Source organism: Azolla caroliniana, unplaced genomic scaffold (genome assembly GCF_043228905.1).
Source record: "Azolla caroliniana isolate FFs.n. ecotype wild unplaced genomic scaffold, voAzoCaro1.0.p SCAF_15, whole genome shotgun sequence".
In the NCBI taxonomy this organism is placed as follows: Eukaryota; Viridiplantae; Streptophyta; class Polypodiopsida; order Salviniales; family Salviniaceae; genus Azolla; species Azolla caroliniana.
In genome coordinates this window covers 4,760,640-4,775,561 of record NW_028230450.1, presented here as the reverse complement: position 1 = coordinate 4,775,561, position 14,922 = coordinate 4,760,640, and the positions used below count along the sequence as shown (strand labels likewise).

The 14,922-nt window shown below is 42.6% G+C and overlaps 1 protein-coding gene and 1 long non-coding RNA gene across 2 annotated transcripts; both read left to right on the top strand.

The window, feature by feature from the left end:
- The first annotated feature begins 2,740 nt into the window (after positions 1-2,740).
- On the top strand, positions 2,741-4,669 carry LOC147854432 (oxygen-evolving enhancer protein 3-2, chloroplastic-like). Its single transcript, XM_087331346.1, has 3 exons — positions 2,741-3,170; positions 3,601-3,896; positions 4,403-4,669. The coding sequence occupies exons 1-3, from the start codon at positions 2,855-2,857 to the stop codon at positions 4,499-4,501; spliced, it is 711 nt and encodes a 236-aa protein (XP_087187472.1). The 5' UTR covers positions 2,741-2,854; the 3' UTR covers positions 4,502-4,669.
- A 5,865-nt stretch (positions 4,670-10,534) lies between these two features.
- On the top strand, positions 10,535-11,105 carry LOC147854431 (uncharacterized). Its single transcript, XR_015531060.1, has 2 exons — positions 10,535-10,625; positions 10,730-11,105. It is a non-coding gene; the product is annotated as an uncharacterized LOC147854431 (long non-coding RNA).
- Positions 11,106-14,922: the final 3,817 nt, after the last annotated feature.

Genomic DNA, 14,922 nt, shown 5'->3' with positions numbered 1-14,922 from the left:
CTTACGCGAACCTTCCAAGTAGAGGGGTTGAGGCATTTGTACCCCTTTTGCTCCAGTGAGTATCCTACGAGGATACATTTCTCCAACTTGGGATCTAGCTTTTGCCGCATTTCGTTGCGGATGTGTACATATGCAATTGAACCGAATATCCTGACGTGGGATAAATCCGGTTTCTTACCATAAAACTTCTCGTGGGGTGTTACCTCGTGAGGTGGATGACTGTGTTGGCGGCTTTTGCCCGTTACGAATTTGGCAGGTTCTTTTCATTCATCATCGCCGGGGCTACCTCTAATATGTGCCGATTCTTGTGTTCAACTACTTCATTTTGTTGAGGTGTATGTCAGTAAGGAAATTCTCACTTGATTCCTTCTTGTCGAAGGTATGCTGTGAATGCATCAGAGAAGTATTCCTTGCCTCCATCTGACCGAAGACATCAGACATGCTGACCTGAGGCTTTCTCGATTTCATTCTTAAATTTTTGGAAGTGACTAAATACTTCACTCTTTTACTGCATGGGGTAGATCTAGGTGTACCTGGAGAAGTCGTCACTATCGACATCCGCCGAATGTAGCCGTCTGAGCCAGTCCCCATACATTAGAATGAATTACATCCAGTATGCCTTTGCTCATGTTCCTCTCTTTTGGGAACGGGTGTCAGTGTTTCTTGCCTTCAATCTCCTTTCGATGACGACTCCTTTCAATTGCATTGCCTTGAGTTTATTGAGATTGATGTGGCCAATTCTCTTGTGCCACAACTCTATGTCTATGTCGGCTTTGAGGCCCTTTGCAAACATAGCCGATTTTACCTTGTTTGGCTCGAGGATAAACATTTGGCCTTCCCTTCGACCACGAGCGATGATTCGACCCTCTTTTTCGATGAAGAAACCGGCTTGGTTGAATTGAAATTGCATGCCTTGCTCCACAATTTGGCCCACGAAGACTAAATTCTTCGTGATGGTCGGTACCACTATGTTTTAATATAAGTCTATTAGTTAAAGCATTAGGTGTCTTGAATTCTTCTTGCATTGAGAGTTCGTTTATAGTTACAATCGATCACCAGTCTGAGAGTGTTTAAGTGTTATGGTAATTACAATGATTGAGTGTGATATAGTGAGTGTGTTTAAGTGATCATTAAGCAGAGTCGACCGACTCCAATCTCCAAAGCACAATCCCATTGACAGAATGATTCAGAGATTGAGTTGTTCGGCCCTTTGTGTTTGTCGACCGGGATAACATAAATATCAAAACTAAGAACTACATTATAAACTAAGTGAACTCTTCTTGTCATATCTTAAATAGTTGGTGACCTCTTCATTGACCCACGACCTTCAAGACACATACTTATTCTTGGGTGTCATGTTCTTACAAGAATAGGATACTATTATCGGTATCCTGTGCAACTTTATCTTAACAATGTAAGTCATCTTTATGAAAGCAGAGCATATACAAACCATCCAAACAATGCACTAATTAGCTCAGAGAATTCAATTAACACTTAATTAGTTGAAAACAATGAAAGCACTTAAGTAGCGAGAAACACACAACACATCCTTCAATGTTCATATAAACAACAAAAGAGTGATTAAAACTAAGGATCTAACCCTAAATTGTCTACTATCTTTGAATCAAAACGCATGTAACCCGTGGGGAATATTCATAGAGGCATATCATATCCATCTTTTCGAAACACTAACGGGCTTTCCCAATCATGGTAAAGTCCTCTTGCAAGGAGGAGAGTAATGCAAGGATGCTATCTTGAGGTTGTGGTAGCCATTATATTGTGTAGGACGCAATGTGTAGTAACATTAGGATGTTAGCTAGGTTGAATTTAGGGTCAACACTAGTGGTACATGAATATCATGTATATCTAAGAAATTGTCCAAGTTCAATGTATGTCACATGTTTGCATACTAAGAAGTTGGGTAAGCCTAGAAAAATCACATGCATAGTGATGGGGTACATATTGAACAACGTGGGTGGAAAAACGCTTCATGTCTCTCCTATGTTACATGCTTGTGGTCGCTCTAGGGTGGCATCTGGGGTTGCTTGTTGCTTCAAATAGTGAAGTGTCATCATAGATTAACAAAATACAATATCTTATGCAGTTTCCCCGTGCTTAAATCATATTTTCTAAGCACATTTTAGTTTGCAATTTGTGATGAAACCAGGATATGAATCTCCTGGATGCCAATTGGAGATGCTTTGAGTGCGAGTGCGAGTGCGTGCGTGTGTTATTAGGGTGAAGCCTCGAACAATGGAGTGCTTCGAAGTCATACAAAACCAAAAAAGAAAACCGGCACATAGGGAAGCTGTAGGATGGATGAGACATGGGAAAGGCGAGCAAAGAGAGGCCGAGGTCTGGTGTTGCAATTAACACTTGTGTGTCTTGGGGGAGGTGAGCAAAGTTGTGTTGTCGAGAGGTTGTGGATGGGCAGGCGAGCAAAGAGAGGCTGAGGTCTGGTGTTGCAATTAACACTTGTGTGTCTTGGGGAGGTAAGGTTCCTATTTGTGTGTTATGTGGGAAAAGGTTGGGAAAGAGAGAGAGAGAGAGAGAGAGAGAGAGAGAGAGAGAGAGAGAGAGAGATGAATGAATGAAATGGTTGGTTGGATGGATGGATGAGCCTATCCTCTCCTCCTTATCCATATTCCCCTCTTTCTCTCTTTCTCCACACACACACACACTTCTACTTCATCAAAAAAACATTACAAACACAATCCCCTGTTTCCACTAGTAAGTAGCCTGCCTCCTTCTCCTCCATATCCTCTCACAGTGAGACAGAAAGACACACAGAGAGAGAGAGAAAAGACACAGAGAAGGGAAAGGAGCAGGAGCAACGAAGGCCCCCAGAGGAAACATGGCGAGCTCCACTGTGGCCATGGCTGGCATCTTCTCCTCCACCACACCCTCCTCCCTCAACACTGCTTCCCCTTCCCCTTCCCCTTCATCTCCTTCCTCCTTCCGGCCCCTAACTGTGGCACCCATCCGCGCCTCCTCTGATCAGTCCTCCTCCTCCCCCTCTTCTTCTTCTTCTTCTTCTTCTTCATCTTCGCGACGATCTTTGCTTAGCCTCCTCGCCGTCTCTGCCCCTGCTCTCTTCATCGCCAAAGAAGCTCTGGCAGAAGCTTCCTCCATCAAGCTTGGAGGTCCTCCCCCTCCCTCCGGTGGATTGCGTAAGGACACTCTGATTATATCTCCTATGCCCTATGATTTAACTTTAGGGAGGATCTTCCTCATGATACCATGGTCATGATCTTTCATTTACTCTCGCCCCCTTTCACATGCTTTGACACATGGTCTATGATGAACTCTCACACATTATCTATACACTGTCACACTGTCTTTTACATTTTACACTATCACTGTCTATTGATGAATGGTGTCTTTTACACTATCTATGATGAATGTTCACATGATCTTTCACATTATCTGTGATGATCTTCCATCCTATCAATGATGATCTCTCACATCATCTGCATTTTTTTGTCAACATTATCTACTTATGTAAATTCGTTGAATGAGACCCTATATTATGTAAATCCAACAGTTTCTCTTGCTTTTAACACCCTAATCATTGTGTTCTTCTTGCTTGGTATGGTGAAGCCGGTACCGAGAGTGCAGACCAGGCTCGAGACTTAGATCTTCCATTGAAGTCTCGTTTTTACCTTCAGCCTCTCTCTCCAGCTGAGGCCATTGCAAGAGCCAAGGAGTCAGCCAAAGACATTGTAGCCGTGAAAACCTTGATCGACAAGAAGGCCTGGCCCTATGTGCAAAATGACCTTCGCCTCAAAGCCTCCTACCTTCGCTTCGACCTTAACACCATCGTTGCATCCAAAGCCAAGGAAGAGAAGAAAGAGCTCAAGGCTCTTATTGCCAAGCTCTATGATGATATTAACAATGTAAGGGATTCTGATTCACTTTATTAGATCTGTTAGAATTTCTTTAGATTAGATTAGGTTTGTTTGGATTAATCTTTAAATTAAATTAAATTGCATTTTCTCAGGATTAGCCCGTAGATAAATTTGTTTTGTTCTTTTCTTTTGATCTCGAGCCTAAGCCAGGGTTGAAGGTGTCAGGACTTGGAATTGGGGATCTTCTGCTTCAAAAGATGGACAGTTTCTGGCTTATTGATTCCTAAGAATTATGGCTATATGCTCATTACAGAGAAGTCGATTGGCATTAGCATACATTAATTACTTACTTAATATACATGTGATTAGGATTCAGATTGCTATGGTTTGTAGAATTTAGAGCTTATATAAATGCCTAGAATCCCCGCAAACTTGAATGGCCAGACAAAGCGGTTTAAGCTAATGAAGATTATAAAGTTGTATCTAAGTTATAACAAAAATTTGGTAAATTCTGATAGGTTTTTCTTTTGCATTGTTTTCTTCTTTGTGTTCAGCTGGATTTCGCTGCAAGGAGCAAGAGTGTGCCCAAGGCTGAGCAGTACTATGCTACTACTGTCTCCAGCTTGAATGATGTGTTGGCTAAGATTGGTTAAAAAATCCATTCCATTTCAGCATCACTTCATGTGTATCATTCCTTCATGTTGTCAGAAATGGGATTTAACCATGATGTTTCATTATGCAAATCTGTTTCAAACACTTTGATCTAAAAGGAAGTTTTGAAGCTGTTCTGTTCAGTAATCCAAAGTGCGAATTTTATGTGATCTGGAAGTTTTTTTGTCTGTTCTTTTGCAATACTTGTAACATATTAGTCAAGAGCAAAGTCTGTATGGACAAATGTTTTCATCAAATGCATAGCTACACACTTGCAAGACATCTAGTAGAGCACAATGCTAAAAAACTTAAAATGGTTCTGCATCATGTCTAATGGTAAATACCATTAGGATGAAATGAAATTATTGGGCTGGAAATACCATCTTACATGATAAAAGCAAGGTAGTTAACTTTATAATTAAGTAGAGAAGCCCAAAAATGGTTCCCTTGAAGCTTACACATTAAGTTGGGAATGGCAGATGGCTCTACCCAACAATTTTGAACCATACACTTGAGGCATAGGGAGAGGTTTATCTCACATTCGTAGTTGTAAGATCATCCATTGATGTGGCGTTATGTTTGCTTGATAGGATGACATATTTTGAGGTAATTTACATGTGCAAAGTTTACAAGACCTATAATAGAGTCCAAGTTTATACCTTGAAGATTCACAAGCAATAAGGGATCTTGTTGACTTGATTACTAGTTAGGCATTGTAGAGTTTGAGGCAAGATTGCCAACTTGCAACTTGTGAAAGGATTGGGAATTCGAGTATAGCTTAGGGTCATGGTAAAAAATTATGACCAAGGCACATTCCACCACCAACATCTTCTCTACTATGAGTTGCAATTATATGTTTGAAATTGTACATAGAATGCACTTGATTGACTTGAAGTATTGTGGTGAAGATGGATAAATTATATCAAGCTTCACCCTCTTGTGTGCAAGGTTTTGTGTCAATTGAAGTAGATCCTAATGATCCAATGTTCCCAATCCGCCAAATGTTGACCAAACTAGCAATGTGTTCTTAGCTCAAGTAATGGTTACTACTAAAAGTACTCCTCCAGTACATGTCTTAGCACTCTTAGATTCCAGAGCCAACTCTTGCTTCATGGATAGGAATTTTGCCCAAGCTCATCAGATATCCCTAAGAAAACTTTCTTGCCCAACATCTGTAGTAGTTATTGATGGTCGTCCCATTGCTTCCAAAAATATCGTAGAAGAGTCAAAGCCGATTCAGGTTGTCCTAGATATTTTGGTGTGTGTAGTATCATTTAAAATAATTAATAGTCGAGATCATCCAATTGTCTTGGGGTTACCATGGTTCGAATTACATAACCCAGACATAGATTGGAGAACAAGAGAAATCCGGTATCGACAAACCCAAGAACCTACTCATAGGATTGCAACCATTTCGCTATAACAATTGCGTGAGGAAGGACGCAAGGAAACAATGTTTGTCTTCGCAGTATCAGTAAAACCTTCCAACACCACTAAAGAGGAATCCACAGTTCAACTTCCAGAGAAGTATCGTCATTATGCCGACGTGTTCGATAAGGTACAAGCCAGTACACTTCCTCACCACCGACCGTATGATTGTCCCATTGATTTACAACCGAGAAAAGAGCCACCACGGGGACCAATCTACAACTTGTCGCCAACTAAGCTAGAAGTCCTTCGAGCCTACATAGAGGAGAATTTGGCAAACAATTTTATTCGACATTCGAAATCTCCAGCCTGTGCACCCATTTTCTTTGTCAAGGAAAAGGATGGGTCACTTCGTCTCTTCGTATATTATCGTGTCTTGAATAAGGTTACCATCAGGAATAGGTATGCACTTCCCCTTATCACGAGTATTTTAGAACGAATCAATGGTGCAAAGTTCTTCACAAAGATTGACTTATGAGGAGCATATAACCTCATACGGATCCGACGAGGAGATGAATGGAAGACCACATTTCGCACTAGATATGGGCACTTCGAGTACACAGTTATGCCATTCGGTCTCACTAATGCGCCAAAAGTCTTCCAGCAGATGACAAATGATATATTTCGAGATCTCTTGGATATTTGTTTGATCATCTATTTGGATGATCTACTGGTTTATTCGAAGACTCAAGAATGACATGATTCTCATGTACTATTAGTACTAAAACGACTTCGAGAACATGGTCTTTATGCAAAACTAGAAAAATGTAGTTTCGAGTGCAACCAGGTGGAATTTCTAGGTTATGTCATTTCCTTGGAAGGCATCTCTATGGATCCAGTTATGGTCAAAACGGTGCTAGAATGGCAGACTCCACGTTCGTTGTGAGAAATGCAATGCTTTTTAGGCTTTGGCAATTTCTACCGTAAGTTTATACAAGATTTCTCAAAGCTTATTCTGCCTCTCACATAGCTTACCAAGAAGGAGTAGTCGTTTGTTTGGTCTAAAGAAGCAGACACAACTTTTGTGAGTCTTAAGAAAGAATTTACATCAGCACCTATTCTAGGTCATGTTAATCCAAAAAAACCGTTCATCATTGAGGTAGACGCGTCAGATTTCACCTTGGGTAGCATTCTGTCACAAGGCGATGATGAAAAGCTACATCCTGTGGCTTTCCACTCACGCAAGTTTGACGCCGCCAAAATCAACTATGAAATACATGACAAGGAGCTATTAGCAATAGTGTAATCTTTTCCACAATAGAGGCCTTTTTTAGAGGGATCTTCTCATCAAGTCATTGTATTCAGTGATCACAAAAATCTTGCCTACTTCCAGAATGCTCATGTATTAAATTGACGTTAAGCTCAGTGGGCCCAATTCCTCACTCATTTCGACTTCAAAATTACATATCATCCAGGGAAGCAGGAAGGGAAGGCAGATGCGTTATCACGACGCTCGTATCTAGGACTGCGTCTCGGTGAGCCAACATTCGATAATTAGAAGCAAGTAATCCTAGGACCGGCACGACTGCAAGCAACGTGGGTTTTTGATACGCCATTGGATTCCCACATTATCAATACCGTACATGAAGACTTGAAGACAGACGCTTTCGTTCAACCCATTCTAGCACAAATTGATCCCTCTCGGGCATCTTTTTCACAGTTGCAACAACCAAGTACGGACTATCGACAATTCAAATGTCATGATGGATTACTATTCTTTAAGAAACTCTTGTACGTTCCTAATGGTTCTTGTCGCCTTCGAGTAGTCCAAAATTATCATGACACATATACAACAGGGTATTTTGGTAGTACTACAACGTTGGATTTAGTGCAACGATCATTCTGGTGGCCTCATATGTGACGATTTGTCGAAGATTATGTTTGGACATGTGATACATGTTGTAGAGCAAAGATGCCAAGACATGATCCATATGGTTTATTGGAACCATTACCAATTCAAAGCAAGTCGTGTCAATCCATTTCTCTAGATTTCATCACAGATCTTCCAGTTTCAAAGGGATATAATGCGATTTTAACAATAGTAGATCGATATACGAAGATGACACATTTTTTGCCTTGTACTAAGGATATCACTAGTGAAGAAACTGCCGAAACTGTCATGCGTGAGGTATGTCGGCATCATGGCCTCCCCGATAGTATCATCATCGACCGTGTATCTCAATTTGTCTCGAAATTCTGGAAGCATCTCTTCGAAATGCTCAAGGTCACTTGTAACCTCTCCTCCGACTACCACCCACAAACAGATGAACAAGCAAAACGAACAAATCAAATGCAAGAACAATATCTTCGGTGTTTTCTAATCTATTAACAAGACGATTGGGCGGATATTCTCCACTTTGCCGAATTTGCGTATAATAACTCTGTCCACTCATCGACTAGAGTTGTTGGCATAAAAGCCCGACTCCTTCCAATTTGTATCCGTCCTAGTGTGAGCTCGTCCACATAGTTAGGGCTTAGTATATAAGCAATAACCTAGCGTTGCAAAGATAGAGGAGGTCCACATTGTATCAAGTCTCTGACGGAGAGAGAGAGAGAGAGAGAACGTAATAAAGCTTTCCATTAAAACTAGTTTCTATGTAAGTCTCCGCCTTCCTTCCCTTCTATGTTGTTTTCCGAGTACGCAAACAGGTTCTCATACGCTTTCGCATATGCACACACCTACCAAACCTTCCACAACTGGTATCAGAGCAACCTTGTTGTTCGATGGCAACAGACAACAGAAGAAGCTCAAAAGAAAAAGACGAGGTTAGTAAAAATTTCATTTTTTATAGAAGAATATGGCTTCAACATCCGGAATTGGAGTTGAAATCAGAAAGTTCAATGGAAAATTTTTTGCACTTTGGAAGGAGATGATGTAGGATGTTTTGATCATTAGAAGACAAGTCGAAGCTATTTGACACAACGAAAAACCCGCTTCGATGACAACCGAAGAGTGGAAATCGATGGACGAAATTGCACGCTTTACCATCCAAATGCATCTGGCCGAAAATGTCTACTTCAGCATGGTAAAAGAGACGACAATGCTGTCACTGTAGGAGAAGTTACAAGCCGTGTACGAGAAGAAGTCCTCATCTTCGAAATTGATTTTGATCAAACAAGTTTTCAACATAAAGATGAGAGAAACCGGTCCGGCTACCTCCCACATCAACACCTTCAGCCGGGTGTTGTCAGAACTCTCCTCACAAGGGATCAACTTCGAAGAAGAAGTGAAAGCCCTTGTCCTCCTATCGAGCTTGCTGGTGAGTTGGGAGGTATTCAACACGACATACACCAATAGTCAACCGATCCTAAATCTGGATGAGACGATCGGCGAAGTCCTCATCGAGGACATTCGGCGAAAATCGATGGGACTTACCATCGATGAATTGGCAGAAGCCCATCACTCGACTGAGTCGTACGAGAGAACAAGCCGACACAACCGGTCGGAATACCAACCGATAAAAAACAAGGGGAGACTGACAACGGTCGAAGTCGAGAACGGGCTGATCAGGCGAATTCAGCACACACTCTAGAAAAGTTGGCCACAATGTTTCCGATTGCTGGTCAATCAAGAGGAAAGAGAATGTTCACTGATCCGAGCGAAATCAAGGTAGACCCGATTCAGACCTTTCTCCAACTGGCAACCAAATCAACGTTGCCGAATCCCGATCAGGAGAAATTCTCTCCTTAGAGGACTCCATGATCGGGGAAGTCCTCTACCGTGCACAAGATGCACACACATGGTTACTGGATTCCGGTGCCACATTTCACGTGAGCCCCAACATAGAATGATTTTCAAACTATTCGACCGACACCAGCGACACAGTTCGTCTAGGCAACAGGCAAGAGTGCATAATTGGAGGGACCGGAGAGGTTCCCATCCGATTGCCAAATGGAAACACAATAACCCTGCACCGAGTTCGGCATGTACCTGATCTGAAAAGGAGTCTGGTCTCCATCGGCATGCTAACTGAAGATGGGCCGAAGCAAATCGATAGTACCACATGACATTATTAGAGTAGAGTTTAGTCTACCCCCGATGTTAGTAGAAGCACTCTTTCAAGTAGTAGTTTTTATTCATCGGATACATAGTCAACCACAAGATAGGATATCCCATCAAGCCTTTGAGGCATCCTGATCCCTACATGCGTCTGGACACACTAGCTCTTGGTATAGCATTGTGGTGAGTTGGTTACTTGCAAATGGCATAGACATTAATAACCTACCTCCCCTTAAGTACAACCATGGGATTGGTCAAACTCTAACCTCTCATGAAGACCATAATAAAGTGATACTCCAAGAAATATATGGCAAATTTACACTCGATATAAATGGATCACCCCATGAGAGCACTTCCATCGAAAATGTTGTACTATAAGGAACACTTCTTGCACTTCTCTAAGTTAGGTTTTATTACACGACCAAGATATCAAGATACATTCTTATCAAATGCACGAAGGGTGGCCATTGGACAACTTAGGATATCATCTCACCAACTTGAGATTGAGAATGGTCGGGCTAATAGAGTCCCTAGAGAGGAAAGGCTATGTAGATTATGCCATATAGACGTAGAGGATGAGTATCACTTCACATGCACGTGCCCAAGTTATGTCGAGATACGGGCAGAATACCAAGACATATTAGGACCCTCTCCCACCCTCTCCAAACTATTAGATACCCCGAGTGTAAAGAGACTAGGTAGGTATATCTTAGAACTAAAACAATATAGGGAGACTAAATTACAAAGTGTTAACCATAACCCTTTTACTATTCATCAACATGTAACTAGTGTAAATTTTCAGGAACAAGGGGAGGCGATGAATGTGGATACAGTTATGCCGCTCGGCCTCTCCCTTGAGGAAGCAGAAATGCAAAGAACAACCAAACGCCCTCAGATGTTGGGCTTCAAAACAAGTCGACGTGGAGTAGAAAAGATTAAGAAGATAAGAGAACGTGAGCTACGTCGACTATAAGCTATGGTTGGGGTATCTTTTACATTGGGACCATGGGCCACATCCACATCACAACCCTTTGACCTCCTGCTTCTCTTCGAGAGACTTGGATGGAAATGAAATTAGGCCTAGTTTAACATCATTTTCATTGTAGAACATGTTTTTTATATAGAACAATTTTGTTATTTTCTTAGAACTATTTAGCTTAAACTCTATTTTTATCTTATTTTTATTTTTACTTTCGATGAATGGGTAAATATCCCATTTTTTTGTAAACCATTTGTCTCATGGGCCAATTTTGGCCTTAGAAGATGTTAATATATCTTTCTTTCTCTCTCTCTCTCTCTCTCTCTCTCTCTCTCTCTCTCTCTCTCCCTCCCTCTCTCTCTCTCACGCACACATAATACACATCTCTAACCTATTCCACTGCACAAGAATCACCATCGACTCTTTACATGGTATCAGAGCAGTTTGGTAGCTCGATCTAGCCCATCTACGTGTGTTGTGCTCTACGCCGACGTTCAAGTAGAACCGGCTCATCGCTATCGTAGTGGGGCTACATAGGCCATATTCAAGAGAGAAGAAGAAGGAAGAAATCTACATCGAACACCATGAATACTCAAATGGGGAGTGCTCTCCCTAGCAAGAAGTTGGACCAAAACAACTTCGCATCTTGGGAGTACAAAATGCACCAATACCTTGTTGGTCAAAGGTTATTGGAGCTACATCAAAGGAGCACAAGAAAATCGACCCAACCCAAAGGACGCCGACTACTCAACATGGGAGCAAGCGGCAAGCCGAGTGATGTATTTCTTGGTGACATGTGTTCACTACCACAGGCTCGGCTACATTCGAGAAGTCGAGACGCCAAAGGAAGCGTGGGAGAATCTACGAAAGATTTTTGCCGCCAACACAACCGCGAGAAATCTTCAACTCCGCCAAGAGTTGAACAACATCCAACAAAGGGATATGTCCATCACAAGCTACACCTTGAAGATCAAGGAGCTTTGTGATGCACTCGACTCAATAAGCACCAATGTGGACGATGATGAGATGGTGCAAATATGCCTCAGCGGCCTTGCACCACGGTTCGGCGCGATGAGGACCGTCGTACTAGTACAGGAGAATCCGCCCTCCTTCTTCGATCTTCAATCCATGTTTTTGGTTGAAGAAAACCATGTTCGAACAAGGAGCAACACCTCAAAAGGCCACATGCTCTACACACATTCAAATGGAGAAAGAGGACACAGTCGAGCAAGAGACTAATTTGGCTAGGACGAGGCGGACGAGGTCTGACTTACGACAACAACTCCCAACTTTGGCAATAAGACGGAAGCCATCGAGGAACCTTCAGAAGAAGGGGGAGCTTCCATTCATGTCCGAGCCGACCAACCTCGATCGAATGCAGATATTGCGGAAAAATCGGTCATCATGAAGAAGAGTGCCGAAAGAAGAAGCACAAGTCAATTTCCACAAGCCGACAACTCACAAATTACACCACAAACTCCGATTATGAAGACCATGGTGGAATGTTCGTGATGAGACATAGAGAAAATTCTATTTCGGCCTCTACTTCGATTAGTGCCTCCAATCCGGAAGATGTATGGTTCATCGACTCTGGTGCCTCGAACCATATAACCTCCCATCAAGAATGGTTCCGAGACTTACGAGAGTCGGATCGACCCGGTTATGTCGAGACCGGAGACGACACCACTCATCCGATTCGGCATGTTGGCAATGTCCCATTTGGAAAGACGGTGAACAAACTTGCATCAAAAATTTCTTACATGTACCCACCATAATGAAGAATTTGGTCTTGGTTGGCCAAATTGTGGAGCAAGGGATTCAAGTTTGATTCAACCAAGGTGGTTGCTTTATCGGGAAGGAAGGCCGACTAATTGCACATGGTGTAAGGGAAGGCAAAATGTTTATCCTCGAAGCGAACAAGGTAAAATCGGCCATGTTTGCAAAGGGTCTCAAAGCCGACACTGACATAGAGCTATGGCATAAAAGAATCAGCCATATCAATCTCAACAAACTCAAGGTGATGCAACAGAAAGGAGTCGTCATTGGGCTCTCGACCTTCAAAGAGAAAGAGATTGGAGTATGTGAGACGTGCCAATTTGGCAAGCAACATTGACACATGTTCCCGAAGGAGAGGAACATGAGCAAAGGCCTATTGGATGTAGTCCACTCGGATGTGTGGGGACCGGCACAGACAGCCACATTCAGAGGATGTTAGTACTATGTTACCTTCATCGACGACTTCTCTAGATACACATGGATCTTTCCCATGAGGATGAAGAGCGAAGTGTTTACACACTTCCAAAAATTCAAAAGCAAAGTCGAAAAGACAACCGGCCGCCATGTACGATGTCTTCGGTCAGACAGAGGAAAGGAATACTTCTCTAATGCATTCACGGCATACCTTTGACGAGGAATCCAACCAAAATTCACTTGCCGACACACACCGCAACAGAACGGTGTAGCCGAACGCAAGAATCGTCACATCCTCGAAGTAGCAAGTGCCATGCTAAATGAGAAGCATATGCCAAAGTCATCTAGGGTAGAAGTTGCAAATACCGCCGACTACCTCATGAACCGGTGCACAACATCCAAAGTGCACGAGGTCACCCCACACGAGAAATACTATGGGAAGAAGCTAGATCTATCCCATATAAGGATATTCGGCTCCATTGCATATGTGCACATTCCCGAAGATTGACCCAAAATTAGAGAAGTGCATCCTCATGGGGTACTCACTGGAGCAAAAGGGGTACAAGTGCTTCAACCCCTCTACTCGGAAGGCTCATGTAAGTTGGGATATCGTCTTTGAAGAATCAACATGTTGGCAAAACCGGTCCCTCCGAATGGGATCTGGACCCGAAGAGATCCGGAAACCGGATCGGTGGACCCGGCGAGAACCGGAAGAGAAGATATATTTGTAAATATGTTTGAGTAAGCCTATTGAGGCTATATTTGTAAATAGACCTAAGTTCATATAAGTATAAATATGACTTAGGACAATCACTTTAGATGTTGTTGTAGTCATATTGTAGTATGTGTATAATAGTGGGAGAGAGAGAGAGAGAGAGAGAGAGAGAGAGAGAGAAGAAGAGTGGGAGAGAGTGAGATACATAACGGTTTCTGTTGTAACCGCCGCTTGGCGAAGAAACAGAGCTCGAGGTCATTGCCTCTGAATCTCTGATTGTACCTTTCTCATATAGTGATAGTTCGGAGCCTGTGGGCTCTCGTGGTTTTTCCCTATTAAGGTTTTCCACATAAACATCTTGTGTCCTCTCTATTGACTCGTGTGTGTACGTGCGTTCACTCCTTACTTCCCATTTCTATGTTTGATTCTCATTGAAGTGTTCAAGACTCGGTTGTGGCCGAGCTATATTTTGCGCTATTCTCTACAAACTAGTATCCGAGCGAACAACACAGGAAATGGAAGAATCATTCGGCGGCATGTTCAAGCTCACCGGCTCCAACAACTCAGTGTGGAAGTCGAAGATGAGGAATATGTTGGTGGTTAAAGATCTTTGGTTGCCGGTTCAGTTCGGGGACAAGAGATCGGATAAGATCGACGCCACAATGTAGGAGGTGATGCACATGAAGACGACAACATACATCCGGTACTTCATCAACATGAGCCTGTACAACAACTTCAATGAACAAAGTAAGGCTCATGAACTCTAGGAGAAGATCGGCATCATGTTCCAGAACAAGAATGTTGTCAATCGGGTTTCGGTATTACAGAAGCTAGTGAGGCTCCGGTACCAGGACGGCTCCAGTATGGCGGAGCACATGAATGCCTTCCAGGGACTGATCCACCAGGCAACCTTGTTAGAAGTACCTCTTGTCAATGAGGCACTCGCACTACTCGTGCTTGGTTCCCTCCCGGATAGTTGGGAGATACAAGTTTGTCACATTGGGCAACGCCGGGCCGGAAGGAAAGTCGTTTTCCCTAGCAAAGGTAAAATCAAGCTTGCTAGATGAAGAGGCTCGCCGGAAGAACCGGGAGTCCGGAACCGATCCAAAGG

Excerpts from the sequence above, each read along its gene's own strand:
- LOC147854432 (XM_087331346.1), top strand. The coding sequence starts at position 2,855 with ATGGCGAGCTCCACTGTGGCCATGGCTGGCATCTTCTCCTCCACCACA. Across the intron at positions 3,171-3,600 it reads CCCTCCCTCCGGTGGATTGC|CCGGTACCGAGAGTGCAGAC; the intron begins GTAAGGACACTC and ends GGTATGGTGAAG. Across the intron at positions 3,897-4,402 it reads TCTATGATGATATTAACAAT|CTGGATTTCGCTGCAAGGAG; the intron begins GTAAGGGATTCT and ends CTTTGTGTTCAG.